Source organism: Enoplosus armatus, chromosome 5, assembly GCF_043641665.1.
Source record: "Enoplosus armatus isolate fEnoArm2 chromosome 5, fEnoArm2.hap1, whole genome shotgun sequence".
Taxonomy (NCBI): domain Eukaryota; kingdom Metazoa; phylum Chordata; class Actinopteri; order Centrarchiformes; family Enoplosidae; genus Enoplosus; species Enoplosus armatus.
In genome coordinates, this window is record NC_092184.1 from 21782729 (window position 1) to 21799377 (window position 16649).

General features: G+C 41.7%; 1 protein-coding gene across 1 annotated transcript; it reads right to left on the reverse strand.

Annotated features, from left to right (window-relative positions):
• Positions 1-3679: 3679 nt before the first annotated feature.
• On the reverse strand, positions 3680-15535 carry LOC139285301 (galactosylgalactosylxylosylprotein 3-beta-glucuronosyltransferase 1). The gene is made up of 4 exons (XM_070905847.1): positions 15424-15535; positions 11512-12023; positions 6857-7153; positions 3680-3766 (listed from the first exon to the last, which is right to left on the reverse strand). Exons 1-4 carry the CDS (start codon positions 15533-15535, stop codon positions 3680-3682), a joined length of 1008 nt encoding a protein of 335 aa, XP_070761948.1.
• Positions 15536-16649: the final 1114 nt, after the last annotated feature.

The window sequence follows — 16649 nt, forward strand, 5'->3', positions numbered from 1 at the left end:
TGTACAACACACAGTGAAGAGACAGACACAATACTCCAGCACAGGTGAGGTTCTTCTCAGTTATTTATTTCTCTTGATTCAACTAACATCTTTCTCTGAGACAGAATTGCTGTGGCAAATAAACAACCTTAAGAGTCACATGCATAAAATGTGAATCACATGAGGCTGGAAGATGACAGTGGAGATGAGGAAAAGGTAGGACTTGTGTATTGTGCCTTAGAGAAGCCCTCAGAGGGCAATGCTCATTAACTGACATTAAATATTGAATAATCTGTACTGCTTAAGTTGATGTATAGGTAGGTTGGCTCTAACAGACTAATTCTTTGTGAGTATTAGATATTGCTTTATACGTCATCTGTTGGAGTCAGCGAAAATTTCAAATTAGATGTCGGACAAAGTTGTAACAACATCGCTTTGGAGATGAAGCCCTTTGAATTGCTCTGCTGCTTCCGGACACATCACAGAATCGTATATAACCAATGCGACCACATGCTAACATGTACACCACATGACGTTTGTTTACCTGCATCTTGCATCAACATTTAGAAGATGAGAGCGGGAATTTAGTTTCACTTGAAAAGTAAATGATACACAACATACTCAATTTCAGGAAAAAACTTGTTAGCACAAAATGAACAGGGCATGCTGCTTTTAGGATAGTGTTCTAATTAAGTCTTTCACACATTGGCATTTTTCCAGTTTGGATTACAACTCTTTAGTTTCAGTGCTTAAAACATTTCAGGTGGATTCATTCATTTAGATTAAAAGCTGATAATAACCACTCAAGTAGAATTTAGATCAACAGCAATGCTATACAGGAGATGGTGTGTGTGTGTGCGCCTACCTGTTGGTAGCACTAACCTATTATTGATCTATATGATAATCCATATGTCCAGTACTCTGTATGTGCGCATGCTTTTTTTTAGAGAGAAATTACAGATTTAAGGGCAACCCCTGCAAGGATTCAATTGCACATCCACACTCGAAATAAATACATAAATAAATATATTAAATTTGGTTTTTTAATAAATAACGGGAGGCAAGTTGAAGAATAGAACAAACCCAAAGATAGTCTGTGATCTCCATGACCGATCCCTGTGCGGTGTAATATCATGCAGTCAATGAAAACAGCCAGTTTGATGAGAGATACAATACAGCCATTGTCTGAATGTGTATCTTATCATATTCCAAGTGAAATATGTAATAACACGCTTTCTCCGGCTGATGAGCCCGAGAGGCTGTAATGTCTTTGTAAGTTTTCATACTGCAGCAGTGTATTTTGGGTTGTGTGTGTTGAAGGGGGGGGTGGGGGGTGGGGCGTGCAGAGATAATCTGGCAACAGTACAGAGGCTCAGTGTTTGAATTATCTCCAGCTACTTCTGCCGGGCAATGTTAGATAAGAGCCACCACTGTGTATTGCACTAGACGGATGATTTATCAAGTGGAGGAGAGATTCTATTATATGAGGTGTAGAATAACTTTGTTACAGTGTTCATCCGCACAGCGTCATAGCTACTGATGTCTGTTGTTGGAGGTGCAGCGACTCCCTTCTGTGATCCAGTTAATGTACAACAGACGGATACTAATACAAAAAAACAAAACAAAAACAACACGAGATACAGACATCAGTCCACAATACCGGAGATGGCGTGTCAACGTTGCTACCAAATCATTAGCAAAAATAAGATTTATTTTTGTTGTGCTTTTCTTTAGCCTGCTGTCAATTCAGAGTAGCATGTTTTCATCTCATTTCATAAGTGGAAGCCAAAGTTGTTTATAAAAAAACAAAATATTTGGGGCCATGTATAAGTGGTGAAGGTGGGTTGTATTAAAAGTCAGCAGATGTAGCCTGAGCATCTAAATGTACCTTTTTTGGGAATTCTGTCTCCTTCACATCACAGTAAAGTGTCCTTTTTTGGAGAGAAGGAGGGACTGACAAGCGAGTAAAATCTAATGCTTTGACGGCGTTTCATCCTGCTCTGGTTTGTATTTGCACACAGCTGACCCTTGTTAAGTGGTGGCTTTGTGTACATGTGAGCGAGCATAGACAAGGGGAAATATGAACTCATTAAAATGACACTGTTTCCCTGCAATGTCAAAAATGACACTTTACGTGAAAGCTTACATGATAATTTGGCCAGAATTTGTGAGTCTACCGTGTAGCTGATTTGAAGTTCTTGTCTATGTGTTATGAACGTGTCACAAAGTGGAGTTTCTATTATCAAATGAAACCAGTGATGTGCTATTACTCTTCCCATGTGTTGTGAACCGAGAGTGAGCCTGTGCCTTATAGTGTGTCATTGTGAGGAATTCACCGGGGGGAAAAGAGAAGAGACTTGGTTTTTTGTTGTTTTTTTTTTACATATAAATACAGTAATTACAATGCTTTTGTCAAAATGTGTCCTCTGATTGTTCTCATTTTGAATTAGTATTTACACATGTTGCCACAAAGGAACACCATTTGTGTATTTTCTAAGTGCTAAGAAGAGTGTTAGGATTTTTGATGTTTACATTTACATTTCAGCTCCCAAGCACAACAAGGGGTACATTTCAAACAGCAGTCTCTCCTCAAGTGTACGGGCGGCTTAAATGTATGAGTTACAATGACACTATAAAATGAACAATGACAACCCAAGAGTAAATGTAGGTAAGAGTCAGTAGTATTGAACTAGCAAGTCAAGTGCTCGTAAAAACACCCAAACCAATTAAATTAAATTAAAGCAAACATTTCATAGTTATCAAAAGAACATTCCTTCCCTCGCTATGTTTGTGTTTGTTCAAAGGAAAATCCACATGAGACATATGTGTCCTTGGAGTCATGTTTTTATCCAGGCTGATGATGTAGGTCGTGTCCTTAAATCCAAGAGGAATCTCTCTCTTTTGTACCATGTGCAGACCCAGACAATATGTGTTTCCTTTCCTTAGTTTTTTATTTTTATTTTGAGGTGAAGGATATTCTTTAACCTGCTTGTTTGGTTGAATCCGCTGGCTGTATGCTTTTCATATTGTGCTGTCTCTTTTGTTAGGTTGTCCTCAGCGGGCCGTTGTACCGTGAAGGTGCAGGTCACGTCTCTATCCGAGCCGAGACCCCGTGAGGCGTCCTTTATGTCGTCTCTTCTGCCGCCTCTTACTAATCTGTGCTTTAATATGATACATTTGTACTGTTTTAGTCCATATTTTAAAAATGTCAGATTCAGTCAAGAGGATTAAATCCCCATTCAAAAGGCCCCCATTTCCTCTTTTTTTCTGATGATTAAGACATGAGCGCTGGTTGCACTTCAAGAGACTCTGCCGTTTCCTTCCTGCGCAGGTCCAAGGCCAACCACCTGCAAGAGAAAGGATTAAGATATGCTGAGAAAGAGCGCTAAGCCTTGTGATTTAAGTTAATTGAACCTGTTTATTTAATTGGTGACATTTAATAATGAACAACAGCTGCTGTAATTGTGCCTTAACAGAAAGCACATTAAAAAATGAATGTACAGACGCGGTGTATTAGGCGATATTAAGAACACCTGCTCTTTTTGTAGTCTAACTTTGTGAGAGCATGTGAAAATGATCATGACACTTCCGTTTCCACTTCAGGAGGAAATTTGCTGATGGAGAAAAAAGGGTTCAGGTCTGTAATAGAAGGTCTTTCAAAATGTAATTTACTTACCACGTTAAGTCTGAGGGGAAATGGTCAGATCTCCACATTGGGGTCTGTGAATCCTTTTTTCCCCTCGTTTACAAGGACAGGTTTCTCTGTTCTCGTGTGCCAAACAAGTATCTGGTGAGAAAATAAAACGCAAACAACAGCAACATTAGCAACATGCTGTTCTCTTAATGCACTCATTCGGTCTACTCTCCCTTTCAGCTCCCACTCTGCATCATGTTCTCCAAAACAGTCAGTTCTGGTTATAGCTCCAACAGGACCTGTCTATGTGTAAAGAGCTACTTGAGCGTGAACCTTGCATTAGTGAGGAAGGGGGTGAAGAGGGACCATGGGAGTGTGTTATCTTACAAACATGACACAGCCCTCTCAGCTTGGCCCTCCTGACCATACGATAATGGCTACCTTCAAATGACAGCCGACTCAAAATGTTTCAACGCACTATGTATGAGGCTTTTACCTTTGCAGTAGCACTACACTTCTTTGCACAGTTCTTCTCTATATTCTATTGTGTTACCAAGCCTTCAGACTGGGTTCATTTGGCCCCAGAGACCGGACAAACATCCAGGAAAAGGATGGGAAGGGGAACAGGGGAGGAAAAAAAAAAGTGTCAAGCTCATTTTCCCCGCTCTTTTCTGTGTTGGAACCCTCCTTCCTTTCATCTCGCCGTGGCAGCATGCATGAATTATGCATAGGGTGTGTTTGAGATGTGCCAGGAGCCCACTCCCACTTTGCTCAGGTGTAGGGGGAGGTTAATCGTCACGCTCACATCTGAAGTGCTAGATTATAAGGAAGAGAGATGCCCATGCACGACTTTCCATTTTTTTTTCCTTCCGCTTTCCCTCCCGCCCTTCTGTCCGTCCCTGCGCTCATCTGTAATCAGTGTGACGCCCCTACCTCCCCGTTCCCCCCCAACTCCAATTCCGCTCTCTCAGCCGTTCCCTGAATCCCCTCTTTTCATTTACCCCTCTGAATGGCTGGGGGAGAGCAGGAGAAAAAGCTGGCTGAAAGTATCTCTCTCTCTCCCTTCCTCCCCCCCCCCCCCCCCTCTCTTTGTCTGTGTGTGTGTGTGTGTGTGTGTGTGTGTGTGTGTGTGTGTGTGTGTGTGTGTGTGTGTGTGTGTGTGTGTGTGTGTGTGTGTGTGTGTGTGTGTGTGTGTGTAGGGATGATTGTGGTGTGGATACTGGCTAGCTAAAGCCCTCTGGCTGACTCCTCTTCGCTCAGAGAGAGGCTCAGTGATGTGACCCAGACCAAAGTGCCGTAAGCAGGAATGGTGGATGGGCATGGAGAAGAACCTCTCTGCTGCTGCTGCTGCCCTCACGCCTCTTACTCCAATGTGTGTGTGCACATGGGCAGTGTGAGAAATATAATCAATGATATCCAACTTTGATTCGCACTAATTTACATTCTGACCATTAGAAAATCTTCATGTTTTCATGGCCAGCAAAGAGGAACATGGGGGGGGGGGGGGGGGACGTGCAAACCAGTAGCCTCATGAATGTGTTGGGTGTTTTTTTTTCCAGCTCAGGAAACTTCATCAAGTAAGCCTAAGACATCAAAAACGTATGATATACACTGTTATCCTGATTGGTGATCAAGGAAAAGAAGCTCATTTGCTGCAAACAAAGAACAATTATGTAATGTTGCAAGAAAATTTTAAATTACATATTTATCAAGTGCTGCGGTTCAATGTCATTTGGTCTTCTTTTAAAGAAATAGTTTGGCATTTTGGGGAAGGTGCTTATTTGCTTCCTTGCTGAGAGTTAGATGAGAAGATCATATCCGTAGGCTAAATATGAAGCTACAGCCAGCGGCTGGTTAGCTTAGCATAGCAACAGCTAGCCTGGTAACAAAATCAGCCTGCTAGTACCTCTAAAGTTTATATAACTCTTGGCAAGAAAGCGAATTTTTTTCCAAAAATGTCGACCTATTCCTTTAATAATTCATTCAGTCTTGTGTCTTTTAAGGGAGCCATATTAGAAGTAGTTTCTACTGTCTTGATTCATTGTTTCACAAGTCTTGTGTTTTTCATTATGAGTGGTACTGTATCTTGCATCATCAAAGCATTGTAATTGCAATGGTATTAGTAGCATAAAGCTTCAAAGTTTGCCATTACATAACTTATGAAAACATAACAATTCTCGGTTGCTATGGGTGACATTCAGTAGGCCTGATTTCAGCAGTGAAAAAGTAGATTGTGGTTTCTTATCACTTTCATTCCTCTGAATATGAATTATTGGTGAAATATATTCTGCTAAAATGGCTCAGAACTTGACAGTAAACACGACAGATTTAACAAAACCTTTTGAAGGTTGCATCACCTGGTTATGTTATTGTTATGCTACAGCCAGAGGGGAAATTAAGTTTTCATTTTCTGCTGCTTTATAACTCTGCTAAAAAATACTTTTTACTCATACTTGTTACCTTACAGATTAGGATTTTACAATCAAAACACATATGATACGCTTATAAAGACTGAACCAATTGGTTACCTCTTACAAAAAGCAGCGTGTAGTTGGGGCTCCTTATGTTTCAGATGTCCACGAGTTGTTAGCAGTTCCATTAAAGAGACATTTTCTCTCAAAACCTCTCAGATGGTTTGATCTAAATAACAGTTTGATGCCTAAAGATGACGATTATCCAATCTTTCACAAAAAAAGCAAAGATTAGGGAAAAGTGCAGAAACTGAAATCCCATTTTTGTATAGAACAGAACTTTTACTTCTTTCCTACTCCATTAAACATCTCACGACCCCCCAGATTTATTTTGTGACCCTTCAGAAGGGCCTGTTAGGAAACCACTACTACCTATGATTACAGATTCTAGTTGTTCCCCCCACCCCCCGTTTCCTGTCTGTCTCTTCACCTAAGCTGTCCAATAAAGGCGTTAAGTGCCAAAAAAAATCCTAGTTAAAAGTAGTTAAAACTAGCTCCACCTCAACCAGCTACACCAATAAAATGCTGATTATACACTGATGCATCTTTTATAACAATCGGTTAATAATGGCATATATAATAATCTATCAGTTATGGTATCAGTTACTTGTTCTGCAGTTCTTCATACTTTAGGTACATTTTGTACTTTTACTTCATGGGATTTTGAATGCAGGACCTAAATTATTTTTACCTTGATGTATGGGCACCACTCCTTACCATCCTCACAAACAGTTGTGCTTAGCAGCGACAAACATAAAAAAAAAGAAATTACCTTAGTGCAATTGGCTGCTTTAGGCTCCAGGTCGTTGAGTGTGACAAGTTCCCGGAGCAAACTGCTCTCCTGATAGCCTCCCTTCACCCCGCGAAGCTTAAAATACGCCTGTGGCTTGAAGAGGATGAGCCTCAGGTTGATGGCAAAGCCAGCCATGTCGATGGCAAAGGGCCGATGGGGATCGAACACCGTCTTCCAGCCATAGACCTTTCCAGCTGCATTGACCTTGGGGGACTCGTACCGCAAGCCGCCCACAAAGGCCACAGGCCACACAGAAACTTTCCGAGTCGATCTCATCTAGCAAGAGGAGAGTCGAGAAGAGGAATAGAGGAGGGAAGAGAGAGAATTAGTCATCTGAAAAAGTGTACATGACAGTGAGACACAGTACTTGAGCATCAGCTGCCAGCGTTGCAGCAGAGCATGGACGGGGGTTTTTAGAGCTGCTGCTATTATTCATTCTGAAAGACGGTGAATATTGGCCAAGCCATTGTGCCACGCGCAGCTGACACACTGTTAGATGAAAGCAGATCGCACACATTGTTCAACAGCTGCCCTACAATGAGATAATTAGACACAACCATCTTTAAAGGGAGTAAACGCGGACAGCGCCAAGAGACTTTGAAGGAGCCAAGCCATTAGAGCAAGTAGCTCTCGTCACTGGTTGGCTGAGGAGGATTCTTTAAGGTACAGCACCGCCATCCTCCTTTTTTTTGTCCTTTAATCTTCCAGCTTCAAATGATCTTGCCGCCCTTTTCTTTGTCTGCCTCTCAGTGAGTCTTTGCCTTTCTGGCAAGAGCTGCTGCAGTCATAAAAGGTAGGCTACGTTTTCACAGTGAGGGAAGAGGACGGTTTTAGTCATTTAATCAAACTCAATGCAGCAGAAATAATGATGATCTCTGGTGGGAGGTCTATTTAAAATAATGGTGCAAGTGCATGTACAGTATCTAGTATGTGTGTCTATAGATACATTCAGAATCATGTTTGCATACGAGCTGCTGTGTTAGGTTGGTGTGTGATCCGATGGGCTGCTGTGTGGTCAGTTCAGGGGATCAGAGCGTAAACAGCACGAAGCGAGCCGGGGGCTTATGGGAATCTGTGGATTTGAGCTTTAGGGAAAACAACTGTGCCAGGCACCCAGATAAGATTTGGCAGGATGTTCGGTCTTAATGAGCTCTGGGTGTTAATGGTGGAAGAGAGATCAAGTGCTTATATGCATGTGTCCATGTGATTGAGCTGCTATAATTTTATTCACGGGATCACGTGTTTTTTTTTGTCTGACATACATTTTTCTTCATATTCTTTTTCTCTCTATTACATGTCCTACATGTGCTTTGTCAGCAATGCTGTGGTTTGTCTCATACTGCTTCATATATAAACACCTGGGTGCTGTTGGATCCAGCCACTGAACCATTTTGCCCAAACGTCACCTGCCTGAGTCCCTCATAGAAATACGTACAACTTAAATGAAAAGGAAGCATGAATCAGGCTCTCTGCAGGCGACGTCTGCAGGCTTGTCATTTTCCCATCTATGGGAAATGTGAAAATGAGCGTTCCGCCTGCTGCCTCTGGTGGGAATATCAGCTAGAGTAAAAAAGCAAATGATAACGTAACATTCGCCACATTCTGGTGTATAGGATGTACAGAGTTTTTTTTTTCTTCCCTCTTGCTACAGTTTATATTTGACTACCTATGTGTGCATTTAAGCTCCACTTGCTGCTCCACTCAGAGAGAGGCCTTCAGAGACAAAGTGCTTCAGAACAGTCAGAGAAGCGATACAAAGAAAAGAAACCTCTGATTCTGAGAGAGAGAGAAAAGGCAGGCATCCAGGTGCATTAATCAGTCCTTAAGGGTGCAGAGATGATGAAACAAAACAGAATTGTCATCCATTGCTGCCGTCGGAGGAGTCTGTGGATTTAAGTCTTTGGCCAAACAACAGAAAAGTGCTAGTTATTTAGGTGATAGGATCCTGATTACAATTCCATTTCATTATTTAGATTGTCTTAATTAAAATTGTATTTTTTACAGCTTATAATATGCAGAATTAAGCTGATGGATACCACAATTTGCATTGCAAAGGGAGCCAGTTGACTATCTACATTCCAAATTAAGTGTTTTTTTTTAACATATGATAAAGTAGAGCAGGGTGTTATATCAATTCAAATTTTTTAATATCAATGAAATACCTTAAATCATGATTCAATCAATATATTCATTACTAATGATAGTTTATGATTCGGATTATGTGGTTGCTCCAATCTCTTGGATTTAAGTTGTTAACATGTATTCTTAAAAGCTGGAGTGGAAAAGAAAGCGTGTTGGTTAAAAATAGCTTAACAGTAAATAACTTTGTGCTTTGGGAAGGGAACATAAATATTTCTCATGAAGCCTCAATAATTCATGTAGTTCTTTACAGGGTGATGTACTGTAACTGTGAGGAATGAATTTTTCATGATTTTTTTTTTAGTTTTCATTAAGGCCTGGCCTAGAAAGTATGCATTTAATAAAGGACTGTGTGTGCCAGAGCCACCGGAAGACTGAGAGAGTGTTCACACTGTGGGTATGAGTAGGCGGCAACAATCGCAGCCAAATTGTAAAGTTAAGTCCTGAATATTACAGTTGTTGTGTGTTTGACTTCCTGTTTAACTTTTTTAGCGAAAGGCCAAATTAGTGCGGAATTCACTTCCTGTGGAACTGCCCATGATGTTAGACTTCATGCCAGAGACATCTCACGTGTGTTGGTCTGAAAGTTTCTGTAACTTTAATGAAAGTGAGGCATTCTCTCAGCAAACTGCTATTGCCCTGACTACCTCTCTTTGTTACTGTCAACACACGTACAGTAGACAATAGAAACAATTATTAAATGGAGGATCAGCATTGATTGACCTTTTTGGACTTTAAGATGAGGTCAGTTAAACTACGAACTGTCCAGATGTGGCACTGACATTTGTTTTTTTTTTTACTACCAGTTCATCTTCTTTTAAAACTTGTTGTACATGTACTTATCTTCAAAGCATAACAAATTTGCAACTGTATCTGGTCTCACCTAATTTTAGAGTTTAAAGAGGAGAGAGGTTTTATGGGTGATTTGACTATTTTCCTTTGTTACATGGTATTTTCGTTTGGTTTGATGCTGACAGCTCATCAGCATGTAAACAAGCTCTAACTGGTTTAATTTGTTTTACAATTAGATTTGAAAATGTTTTGTAATCGCTCAAAAAACAAAGAATTAGCTCACTTCAGATTAACCAGGAGAAGATGATGGGCCAATTTTTAGCATCACTGCTCACTCTTTCAACCTTGTCTCCACACTGGAGCAGTCACTTAAACGCTTATCTGTTTTCAAGCTGTTGAGACACTCTGAATATTTACTATGGTGTCAGTAAACTACTGAATTTTTACTATGGTGTCAGCAGACTATACTGTAGTTGCAGTCAACTCTCTGCTTTCTGTCTATCTGGCTGTCACCCTCTCTTTTTCTTTCATTCTTTTTCTTTTTCTGTCTCTCTCCCCCACCCTCCTCAGGGCCGTTACTCTGGCCCATAAATAGGCCTGTTGGAGGTGATGGAGGGCCTCTGAGGGAGACGGAGCACTTTGGTTGATTCCCAGAGAAAGGTAATGACAGGCCCCGTCAATACCCGGCGCTCCATTTACTGACCCTGTCCGCACTACTAACAAGACTTGAGGCTAATACTCAGAGGACCTAGACCGTGTCCGCTCAGGTAATTCAACTGATGTCAAGATGGATGGTCTGAGATGTTCTGATTACATGCCCAAACGTCTCTCCACTAGCTCCAGATCCCTGACTTTGCTTGTTAAGAGCCAAAAAAAATGCTTCAAGTAACTGCTTCACAGATGCCTACAGTATATGGCTGGGAAGTGCCGTATAATATATTGTATGTATCACTTAATACTTTATATTGAAATAAAGTTACAGGGATGGAGTAAAAGAGTAATCATTTCAAAGTGCTGTCAGTTTTATTTTGCTGGATCTTTGCACAAGAGGACCATAATATATCGCTGAGGGTTCCCTCATGTTCGGCTTTCCTCATCAATTCCAGTCACTCCTCTGTTAGCCGGCTGCTGGGCTTTCAAGCTTTTCTAAACAGGCAAAACCGGCTGTCCTCTGTGTTTTTGCCGGGAACAGTTCAATCTCCCAGGCCCCCTGAATTGCACATGGTTTGTTTTTCTGAAACTCAAGTGGACATCAGTGGTGCAGCATTTGAAAGGTAGATGGAGCTTGAGAATTTTCAATAGTGGTGCAGAGTTGGCAACATATTTGGTGGGTACAAACTTCCTGTTTGAGTACCAACCAGAGAGTTTTTTTTTTTTCATTAAGATTACAAATGGTTATGTTTGGGTATAGGCCTTAGATGATTAGGTTTACGGTTAAAGTTGCAAATATTTTAGAGGGTAGAGGTGTGGTTACTGTGAGAATCTGGGCAGGACTTCCATTTGTAAATGTCGTTACACTGGGATCTATAAGGACACTTAAGCAACTATGATGGAGCTTATTCTGCCACTGATGTAACATAGCAAACATCCACTCAACACTGCACTGCATTGAGAAACATTTTGTTTGGATCAAACGATACAAAATGCATGAAATGAACATGAGTGATAGAGCAGCACGAGTGATGTTGTATACCAGCTCTGACCTCCTCAAAAAGCTCCAGGCTGTATGTGTTGTCGTCGTCCGCAAAGTAGACGATTCCAGCTTGGCTGCTGTTGGCGTTGAAGGTCTCCCTCAGCCACCGCAGGGCCAGATTCCTCTGCATGGTCCCCCTGGGGATTCTGGGGTCCCGAGTGTCACCCCGCAGCTTATAGTTCCTGGGCGTCTCTACATTGAGGTGGGTGTAGTTAAGCCCTGTTTCTCGGAGGAGCCGCGTCACAAGAGGCGTTCTCCTTTGTGAGTCCTCCACCAGGATCCAGTGCAGGTTAGGAACGTGGAGGAAGGTATTTGCCAGCCGTGTCAGCTCCGCCTTCTGCACCGGTCGACTGTATGTGGGGGTGATGATGTGGATGGTAGGCAGCACATCGGACCAGGGTGGAGGCCGCGTGTACACATACTCTGTCCTCACCACCTCCACAATGTCCTTATCTGAGGCACAGTATTCCTTGGAGTCCTGCGCCTGGCCGCCTGCCTCCCTCTTGCCCTCGACGCCATCATCTGCAGATTTGGGGATAAGAAGACATGTAAGGCATTAGTGCAACCTTGGGCTGTCCTTTGTATATTTGCCTCAGGTGACTTAAACCCAATGGGGGTAAAGTGTACCTGAGAGCCGGTGGTGGCGGACTGCAAGCCTCTCTGGAATGATAAAGATCTCTTTTACTAGGTGGTGACAGGCTGCAAAAAGTGAAAGCAGGCACCGTGAGAGGATAACACAGCTGATGGACAGAGAGACAGCGCAAGGAGAGGGAGGGGAGAGATGAGCCCTGCTATTCCCCCAGTGTTGCCTTTGGGCTTTTCTCTCTAAAGAAAGAAAAATGTGGGTATGTGTATCCAGTAGACATGCCCTCTTTTTATGTTCAGACTCCACCACAGACTCCCTCATCCTCTGCCTGCCCCCTCCGTTCCCTTAGCTTGCCATCGCTATGTTACTTTCCTGCAAGTCCTGATGTTCACATTTACATATATTATACATATATTTTGCCCCAGAGATCCCTCAACATGACTAAAATTGCTGTGATTATCAAGTAGCAAGATATTTTGGCTCATACATGACTCCATAAGTACGGGTTGGACATTTTAACGTGATTCTTTTTCTGTTCTACTCAAATGTACATGTTTGCATTGGTGGTTACTAAACACACTATGTGTATGCACACTGGTTATATGGAGTCAACACAAATGAAAAAGTAGGAGAAGTATTCAGCTGGGATTGGTGAACTATACCAAACTAAGATAAACAGAAATGCACTTCTAATTATTTTTCCTTTTGGAGATGTGCTTAGATATAAGCATGGAAAAATAAAAATAAAAAACACTGTAGAATTGTCATACTTTGAAGCAGCTATTGTTTGGTGTTTTTTCTGTGTGTTTTAACGCTTTCACAAGAAACCTTGGGAAGCTTTCTTTCTTTCTTTTTTAGGCTTTTTAGGTGTTAGGCCAGGTTTTTGTTTAAAACAGGGGTGAGGTGAAATAGGTTACATTGGGTGTCCCTTTTGTCCAGCTGTTCTTAAAAGACGCTCACTATTTTAGAGTGGCACATGGAGTCAGTGCAGCACTCTATGAATGTTCAGGTGAGATTCTCTGGTTATTCAACCTTTGCGGTCATGTTTGACATTTGACAGTCACTACACAGAATAAATAATCAAAGCTCCCAGCAGCTGCAGCACTACAGTAGTGAATGTTGTGCAACGACACACTGCTTTTATCTTGTTTCCTTCTTCTGTAAGAAGGTAATTACAATTTTGAATGTGAGAAAAATGTGTCACCGCTTACTCAAGACATACAGTCAGTTGACACATTCTGAGTTGACTCCAGGCTGTGATATTTTGGCTAACCAATAGTTTGGCCATTATGGATAGAATAGGATCACTGAGGTTGTTAATTTCTTGTGTCATTGTGCCACAGGTAATGGCAATCTTTGTCACTGTTCTGCCCGAACTCCATTCGCACCTCCAACATAAGGAGGATTTTTCTGCAGCACGTAGATTAACACAATCTGCTGATGGCCAGATGTTCAACAGCAGCTGCCAGCGAGCACACTGCCAAAAAAAACCTCTAGCTTCTCTTTTAAGAGCACACAAAAGGAAGCCTATGTGTAGAGCTGGGTCAGACAACACTGGCAAAAAAAGTATTATTTTATGCTTCATTGTGTCTTCACTGTATCCCATAAGATATCAAAATTAGGGAATTTGGACATTGAGGTGGTGGAGAACTACAAATTCCTGGGTGTTCTCCTGAACAATAAACTGGACTGGTCTGATCACACTCAGGCCCTGTACAAGAAGGGCCAAAGCCGCCTCCAACTGCTGAGGAGGCTGAGGTCCTTCGGTGTGTGCAGGAAACTGCTCCGGACTTTTTATGACACTGTGGTATCTTTGGCTATCTTCTATGCTGTGGTCTGCTGGGGGGGGGGGCAGCACGGACAGGGACAGGAGGAGGCTCAATAGACTGATTAGGCGAGCCGGCTCTGTTCTGGACTGCCCGCTGGACTCCATTGAGGAGGTGGGGGAGAGGAGGATGTTAGCCAAGCTGACATCCATCATGGACAACACCTCTCACCCCCTGCACGAGACTGTGGGGGCCCTGAGCAGCTCCTTTAGCAGCAGACTGTTACACCCACGGTGTAAGAAGGAGTGCTACCGCAGGTCGTTCATTCCTACGGCTATAAGACTGTTTAACTGCACATACTGTACATCTGCACAATTTGTACATACTTTATATTTTTCCATGTATATATTTATTTTGTCCCCCATATTTTTTATATCTGTATTTATTATTTGTATATTGTTGTTTCTTTTAAAAAAAATACTTCTAATTCTTATTGACACAGTGCTTGTCTGCTGTGTGTTTCTGCACCTTTCTGTCTTTGCTGCTGTGACGTGTAAATTTCCCCGCTGTGGGATTAATAAAAAGTCTAAGTCTGAATTTGGTGAGGAAAAATATTTCTGAATATTGGCATTCTTTTCTATGATTGTCAAATAATCAGACACTATTTTAGGTGTGTAGATAAACCTGCAAAATCAAATGATTTAATATAATTTGTAACTTCTGTTAACTCCAGACAGCCTCGGGTCGTTTGTGTAAACCTGTTTTGTTTGTTAACCCCTGTGTGTGCATTCATGACATTATGAGAAGAGGGCAAAGAGCTCTATTGATTTGCTGTCGCTCTAATTTGGGTTTGTTTACTCTGCAGCATACTTGACATTTTACACAGTTGGTTTGTGGTCTCTGGGGGATGATTGGGAGGCTCATGAGTGTGTGTGTTAATGAGTCAGACTGGCGTGCAGCTGATATTACACGTGGACGCAAGATATTCCATGAAGCTAATCGAGCAGGCATTTATTATTTCAAATTGCTGATTAAACAAACTCTGAAATCCAGTTCCACTGAATTTGAATGAGTGGAATTGGGGAATAGTTTAAACCTAAACGGATAAAATGATTGACATGCCGCTGTATACTGCATGCTACGTGTGCGTGGGTGTGTGTGTGGTAGAGCGTCACACCAAGGCATGAGAGTGGAAGGGCTGTGAATGCTGTGTTGCATTGTTTTGTAACATACTGTACTGTACAAGTTATTATCAGCGTAAGAAAAATGAATGCAGATGAGGCACAGCTGAAGAATGAATTCTATTCAACTGACAGACTGAATATACAACAACTCCTAGATGTATGAGAGCGTATATGTGATGACGACTTGAAGTCTTCATGATAAACAATCCACACTGATGAGGTTTACAATGACTGGACAAGTGTTATTGAGCTCTGATGAAGCCGATGGTCATGGTGAGTGAGTGCCTCTAAATGAACGACCTGTTGTCTAAACCTGAAGTGCAGTGTTAGGTTCGAGGACCCACTTCAGGTTTGATATTGCCAGTGGAGTGCAGTATACTGCGTACCCTTACGGATGGCGAGGAGTGGAGCTATAGCGCTTTGGTGCCAAACAGTGATGAGCAGAGTCCAGGGTAACACGATCAACACGATGGCAAGAATATCTCTTCTCTTCGGCATCTCCAGGATTGGTTATTTGGCTCGGCATTACCTTGGAGAAAAAAAGATGGACTCGTTATCATTCGGCATTTTATGACACACAGGATTTCAGGTCAAGTTACAAACCTACAACCTACAAAAAGAAAATCCATAAAATTAATTTGTGTTGCGCATAACGAACATTTTGACATATAACCTACACCAGATTCAAGCAAACACATATATCATGAATATGACATATTCACAGGACCTTAATTATCATTAACTGCCTGAGAAACACCATATTAGGCGCTGGAGGACACCCATAAGCACCATAAGGACCAAAGTGTTATTGAGGAAAGTGAAAAAGGAGAACTTGGGTAGTCTACTCAGAGCTGCTAAAACTAAATAAAATATTATTCTGCAGCAGACACAGCGCCATTACAGCCTCACCAAAAGACATTAAGAGTGAGATGATGGAGCAGGTGCTTGTTGTTCAACCTATTTGGGAAACTAAGAAGTTAAAAGAACAAAGGTTGTAAAATGAATCTGTAACTATAAGTGTGTCACAGCCACTGAAAGGGAGGTCAAAGCCACTGGAGGAGGCCATGGAGCAGGAGCTTGCGCCCTCTGCCAACCCGATGAGCTCACCGGTGCCATCGCTGAGGACGGGGCTGTGACTTCATGCCCAGTGCTGAAACTATTCGCCGGCCAAATGGCAGGAAGCGATGTCACCAGACTGCGGATTGACTGTTTGGCAATTTGTGCCCTTCCCTCTGAGTCCAGATCATTTGGTTCAGCTTTGTATCCCTTTGAAAAATCTAATTACAGCATGAAAGACACTCACTGGAAATGCATTGATACAGCATCTACAATGCAAATGAATGTCACCTTCTTTGAAATGTCATTTATTTATGATTTTCCTCAATTGGATTGAAATGGTAATGAGAAATAGTTGAAACGTCTTTCTAAGTAGCTAATGTAAAGTACACTTTCATTAAAAAGGTTAAAGTTTCAGTTCATTGTGCTTTTTAAGTCTAATGCATTAAATGCATTTCCTAACTCATTGACTTCATTTGACATCAGCAGATTACTGCTGCCAATTGTTACTGCCTCTTCCACTAAAGGTACAATTGGCGATTTAAATGTAAACTAT

Excerpts from the sequence above, each read along its gene's own strand:
- LOC139285301 (XM_070905847.1), bottom strand. The coding sequence starts at position 15,535 with ATGCCGAAGAGAAGAGATATTCTTGCCATCGTGTTGATCGTGTTACCC. Across the intron at positions 7,154-11,511 it reads GCCTGGAGCTTTTTGAGGAG|ATGAGATCGACTCGGAAAGT; the intron begins GTCAGAGCTGGT and ends TCCTCTTGCTAG. Across the intron at positions 3,767-6,856 it reads AAGCAGCCAATTGCACTAAG|ATACTTGTTTGGCACACGAG; the intron begins GTAATTTCTTTT and ends TTTTCTCACCAG.